Source organism: Heliconius melpomene, chromosome 1 (assembly GCF_056956725.1).
Source record: "Heliconius melpomene rosina isolate 202511_hmr_F chromosome 1, ASM5695672v1, whole genome shotgun sequence".
NCBI classification, from domain to species: Eukaryota; Metazoa; Arthropoda; class Insecta; order Lepidoptera; family Nymphalidae; genus Heliconius; species Heliconius melpomene.
The window spans coordinates 6,818,529-6,824,776 of record NC_140389.1 but is presented as its reverse complement, the minus strand read 5'-3'; the positions used below and the strand labels follow the sequence as shown (position 1 = coordinate 6,824,776).

Here is a 6,248-nt window from a genome sequence, read left to right as displayed (position 1 = left end):
TGAGTGTGTGAGTGTTAACAACTATTATAAAAAGAAAAATATTTTACTGACAATTTTAAAATACAATTTTTAAATTAGTAACTTTATGATTCAGTACATTTTTTTAAATAATTTAGAAGGCATTACTTTTATAAATTGTGTTAGAAACTGACAATCAATAGCGTTAAAAGAAACGTTTTCATTATTGTAAACAATTTCAATTCCCAACTTAATATTTATTTCTTAGTTTTCATGACCTATACTACAAGTGAATCTGAAGTTTTAGATAAGATAAAATTTGATTTTGATTGTGATGTTAAGAAAGGAGACTCATGTATTTGCGAAAAAGGTTTTTTATAAATTTAAATTAAACTTAAAATGTTGTTTACAGAAAACTTTTCGTATAAGAATATTAATATATTTATCATACTTTACAGAACTACTTTAAAATACCTGATAGCGGCACCGCTAGCTGTACTTTTTTATTGTGAATGGCTGATATACGTTATGCAGCCATTGTTTTGGCAAGGGTTAGAATGCAAGCATCCCTCGAAATGTACGAAGATTCTGCTTATAGCAGATCCTCAAATACAGGGAGAACAAGCTGTACCTCCTCCTCTTAGCTTGCTTTTTAATTGGGATAGCGACAGGTACTTATAAATATATTGTTCAGGTAAAGTTAAAAAAATTGTGTGAAATTAAGAAAATTTTTTGGGCCTTATGCTATGCTATACTTATTTTTTCCACATTTTGTTAGAGGCCGTTGTGGCGCAGCGGCACAAGGGTGTGACTGTAACGCGACGGTTGTGGATTCGATCACCACTCCAGAAAGTGAAATATTTATTTATGTTTATATTTCCTTTTCTTTGCTCTGGTGTTGCCACTCCATACGCAAGGCCTCCAGAATTCGGCAGAAAGTGGGGAATAAAGTGTCTTAGCACTGGGTTCCCTCTGCCTACCCCGCCTGTGTGCAGGATACAGGGTGGACTAATTTAATTTTTTAAAATTTTGTATCAAATTGATCTGTAATCAAAATTTGTAGAGTACTTCTTGCTAACCTAGAACTATTAAATTTAACAAATGGTAGAGATAGAAAAGAATAGAATCTTTTGACAGTTGCTTCTCTCTGCCCACATAATGCAGTTGAGCAAACCTGAAAATAAATATAAGAAGAAAACATAACATTCTACTCTTCTACTAATTATTAGTGTGAATAAATTACTGAAAATATTTTTTATATTTCTGTTTTAGATACTTGAGATCAACATTTTCAATGGCAATAAGACATTTCAATCCAGATGTGCTAGTATACCTTGGGGACTTGATGGATGAGGGATCTATTGCCACTATGGCAGAGTTCCATGGCTATGTGAAGAGATTAGCTGATATATTTAATGTGTATTATCCAGTTGTTGTAAGTACTTCAAATTAAGAAAGAAAGAAATATTTATTTACGTTTATATTTTCATTCCTTCGCTCTGGTATTGGGGCAAAGCGCAACGTTGAGTTCTGCCACTTGACACCCAATATATGGGATACAGTGCGAAGCTGAAAAAAAAAATTATACATTAATTATACATTAATTATTTGTATAATTATTTAATTATACATTATTAAATAATTATACAAATAAATAAAAACAGATGATTTACTAGTGTAAATCATCTGTTTTTATTCAGGCAATTTTTTGGCGAAGCTTTTACACAAATGTAAACACATGAAATCCCATCAAGTTAAAGTTATCTTTAATACATTTTATTTAGGAAATTGAAAGAATAAAAATTATAATGATTAGTATAAATACTTGTAGATCAATATGTTTTATTTAATTTTATTTTAGCAAGTATGGCTTCCCGGTGACAATGACATAGGTGGTGAAAATGAACCAATAAGACACGACAAAGTTGCCGAATTTAATAGTATTTTTAATCAACCCTCTGTAATTAGTTACAAAAATGTAACTTTTTACAAAGTTAACTCAGTAATGTATAAGGTGCCTACTGGACCTGACGATCCAGATTTGAATGTGAAGATTGGTGTTTCTCATTATCCTGTCGCTTCTAAAGGTGTTTATGGGAAACAGGTAATATAGATAGTTCAATATTTTACAATTTATTATAAAATATACAAGTTTATTGATGGTATATATGTTTTGCATTTTCCAGGTAAACAAAGCAATACACTCTGACATATATTTCTGTGCACATGAGCATTTATCAAAATATGTGATTCAGAAGAAGAGTTTTGAGTCTAAAGAGACTCATCTTTTTCAATATAATGACCCAATATTAAACATTGCTTTAGACAACGAGTGGTTATATGAAATATTTGTTCCGACATGCTCTTATAGAATGGGGACTGGCAAAATTGGATATGGGGCGGCTGTTGTTGGTGAGATATTGATATTTTTGTTATTTTCATTTAGTATTACTTGTAAGTACAAAAAAGTAGTTTTTGGTTGAGCCCCAACGTCACGAATTTAGAGTGCCTTGCACTAGGCAATAAGTAAAAACATTCCATTGTCTTCAGTGGTTAGTTGAGCACCACTAAAGTAGTGTCAATATGGAGAATTTTATAAACTGTCCACATTTTTTTACTTTTAATTTGTATTAATAGGACATGGAGTGTGTTTTCACTTGGTTCCTTTATATATTCTACTCTATTATAACTGATAATTGCGTAAAACTGGAAAAAATATAATATTAGCATTTTTTTTTTCAGAAAATCAACAACTAAAATACACCGTGTTTTGGTCGCCACAAAGGTTTCCCAGTTTATTTGCGTATTTGTTTATATTAATTGCCATTTTGTTGTATATATTTGTTTTTTGTTGTATGCGTATGCTCTCTCGACAGACTTTAGTTAAAAGTGAAGATATACTACCACTTTTGCACAGAACATAAGTTTAGAGTTTGCAATTTTGTTTGAAATTGTTTTTCGTTTTTATTTGTATTGTTTATTTATTTGTTGATTTTATGTTTTATTATTTTTTCCTAAAATAGGCCTAATTGTTATGTTATAATTACTGTCTTGTAATACAAAACAATCTATGTCGTATTTGACTTTAATGTTTATATGAAGAATATAACAAAAAATTAAAATATTTATTAGTTGTTGTTATAAACAACTAATAAATAGCTTCGAGCTCGAAGAAAATGTAATACATGAATAAATTCAACTTTAAGTATAATAAAATATTGTATATTCTATTAATAAATTACTTACAAATGTGTCCATTTTAAAAGAAACTTGAAATTTTTTGATATTACTAATGATAATTGACTAAGAATGGAAGGCCTAATTTTCAGAACAGTTTATTATTATACAATATTTTTTTTAACGTAAAATGATTAGAATTTATATTATTGTTTATTATCGAAGTATCTTTACTATCATATATAAACAAATGTAATAATCATTAATAAAATATCATTGTGTAAATCACTCATATACATATCTAAATGTATATTGTTTTCTTTAATTTAATATTTCTGCCCAATTGCCTTTTATTGAATTGTATACAAACTTTTTAAGCTGTGTTGTACACACTGAAAGTAATCGATAATATAATATTACGTAATGTATATGTTATATATTCACATTTTTGTTTTAAATAAAGTTTAAATTAAGTAATTAGACATTTTGACGAGAGAATTTTTAAATAGTAATTATTATATAGATAATTAAATTCTGTGTATTCATAGAAGTATCGTGCCAATATAAAGACTGTGTAAGACCAGAGAGTACGGTCGGCGAATCGAGCCTTTTATTCTGGAAGAAAATAATCAGAAGTAGTATAAAATCAGATCTATCATCTACAGCGACCTTCAGGGCGGCCACGACTCATCGTCCGTACTTTAGATGATAAATAGCGTAGAAAGTTTTGGGGACCATTTTGTAATAGTTTTTTGTTACTTGTCAGATATAATTGAAAATTGTATTTATTTACGGCACCCTAAAACAATTGTTAAATAGGAAAAATAAAATAATTGCTTAATATGATAAAACATTTTTTTTACTTGACTATTCATATTATTAGACTAAAAATTTAGAATTTTTATTGAAGTATATGTACCACTTTCTACCCAATTCTAGTCATTGTGTGTTGCGTCGCGATTCCTCCTTGGGGAATCGAACCCACAACCTTCACGTTTACTGTACGCACGCTTGGGCCCCTAAACCATGACGGTCTCAATTTTCTACATTAGTTCTAAGTGTCCATATACCTGATAAGGTCTGTTTTAGAAAAAAAAATGAGGAATATGATTACTAGATACCACATAACACAGACTTATATACTGTCTTTAGCAGGTTGAGTAAGCAAAGACAATTGAGGATCAAGATACTCTATTTCCAGTATTTCCCTGAATATGGTCTATAATGTCGAGTGGTGAAGCCCAACACCATAATGTATGTGTGATTTACAATTTTAATAATTCTTCATACCAACAAATAAAACAGTTTTTAAATTCTTTTTTGTTTTTTATTTGGTATATGAAGTGTTTTATCCACAAAAATAGTTATACAAGTTGTAAAAATCATATAACAATTTAAAATCACAAATGTTGCAAGTGGAGGCAGAAGTAATGTTTTAAAATATAAATTAATATTACCAGTGCATACATTGCATATTAAAAAATATAATAAACCATTTTTATTAATGACATCTAATATAAATGGTACAGAATAAGTAATTGTCCTTTCTCTTTTTATAAATATGATTTCAATTGAATACATAAATGATATTCCAGTAACCAATACTGTGGATAAATAAGAGCAATAGCCAGCATTTGCTAAAGTCCTAGATGCTGGTCTATATATATTGATAATATATGAAATTATGAAAAGTATTGAATCTATTATTACAAGTTTTTTAACTAAATAGTATCTTAAGATTGTATTATTGACTAGCAACTGCCTTAAATAGGCAGCGAATAAATACAAGGCCACATAACCCAAGTTTGATGTAATACCTTCTCTATTAGCATCTATTAAAGAAATTCTTGGCTGATCACTGAAAACCCAGGCCTGTAGCCCTTTATACAGCAAAAACTCATGGAATACTATTGCTAAAATGCTTAAAAGTAAAGCTTTATTTGTCAATATCAGCAAAATACTTGAAAGTAATTTGCATACTGCAAGAGTAAAGAAAAAATTCCAATGAACACCATATTCACTGATATGTTCATGATAATCTAATTGTTTAACTGTGAAATATCTCAATACACCAAGACAGAAAAGTGTTAAAATAAACTTGGAATTTCCTTTTAATACTGCTACATAATTAGTTTTATTGACGTTTTTGTGTACAAGTCCACTTATAAGCACAAACAGTCCAACCCCTGTGTCCATTAAACTAAAACCATATTTTTCAGTCTTTGCTAAATGCCTCGGAAAGTCTACAAAATCAACTGCCAATATACAAAATCCAGTTATAAGGTATGTTAAGCCCCTCAGGCATGATATGGACCTAATTCTATCGTTGTCGTATACGTTTCTGCCACTCATTTTGCTGACAAAATGCAAATAATCATATCTTTTTATGGTTTCTTTCAGTAACATTAGAAAAGCTCCAATATTTAAGTGATAAATATAATCTGATAAAAATGTGTGAGCCATTATCATTGTTAAGATAATTATGAAATATTCTTTTAAATAATTAGTTGCTTCTCTTCTTTGCTGAATTGCACAAAACAATGCACATTGTAACGTGAAGAATACGCAGAAAAACGTATGCAATGCCGTCGAACCATGGTTGTTTTGCATGAAAGATTCGTGGTACACCTTGTATTCCGAAGAATTCATATTTAAGTTTTATATATTTAAACACTTATATTACTTTTACTGTATCTATTTAATTACCCTTAATACATTAAATTAATAATAAATGTATTAAATTATGTTTTAAATAGTACTATAAATATTATTTACACTTAATTTTTTTAAGAGTATGTAATGATTTTCAAATGTAGAGTATTTCAAATGTCAAAAACTATTTGTCTATCTGAGTTGTCAAAATATCATTCATAGCTTTTTCTACGTTGAATGGAACGTAATATGATAAAAAATTAAGTCGATTTAAGTAAATCATAGTGGGATATGGATTCAAACATCATTTGAAAGAATTTCTCACGATATATATAATGGAGAAATACCACGTTCCCTCTACTTTTTTCACGTAATATATATAATAAATGCTCGAAATTAATCTCGATTCTCGAATTTCATTGAATCATTAAAGATTTTTTATATTTACTTATATATAAAAT

At 28.9% G+C, this 6,248-nt stretch overlaps 2 protein-coding genes across 2 annotated transcripts; one reads left to right on the top strand and one right to left on the bottom strand.

The window, feature by feature from the left end:
- Window positions 1-168: 168 nt before the first annotated feature.
- On the top strand, window positions 169-4,457 carry Mppe (Metallophosphoesterase). The gene is made up of 6 exons (XM_085189435.1): window positions 169-328; window positions 417-629; window positions 1,231-1,393; window positions 1,820-2,062; window positions 2,145-2,370; window positions 2,701-4,457. The coding sequence occupies exons 1-6, from the start codon at window positions 312-314 to the stop codon at window positions 2,880-2,882; spliced, it is 1,044 nt and encodes a 347-aa protein (XP_085045561.1). The 5' UTR covers window positions 169-311; the 3' UTR covers window positions 2,883-4,457.
- On the bottom strand, window positions 4,310-5,926 carry LOC146541126 (uncharacterized). The gene has a single exon (XM_085189326.1). It carries the CDS (start codon window positions 5,782-5,784, stop codon window positions 4,444-4,446), a length of 1,341 nt encoding a protein of 446 aa, XP_085045452.1. The 5' UTR covers window positions 5,785-5,926; the 3' UTR covers window positions 4,310-4,443.
- Between the last annotated feature and the right edge of the window lie 322 nt (window positions 5,927-6,248).

Coding starts and splice junctions, on each gene's coding strand:
- Mppe (XM_085189435.1), top strand. Junction 630..1,230: donor TTTAATTGGGATAGCGACAG/GTACTTATAAAT, acceptor TTTCTGTTTTAG/ATACTTGAGATCAACATTTT. Junction 2,063..2,144: donor AAGGTGTTTATGGGAAACAG/GTAATATAGATA, acceptor TGCATTTTCCAG/GTAAACAAAGCAATACACTC.
- LOC146541126 (XM_085189326.1), bottom strand. CDS start 5,784: ATGAATTCTTCGGAATACAAGGTGTACCACGAATCTTTCATGCAAAAC.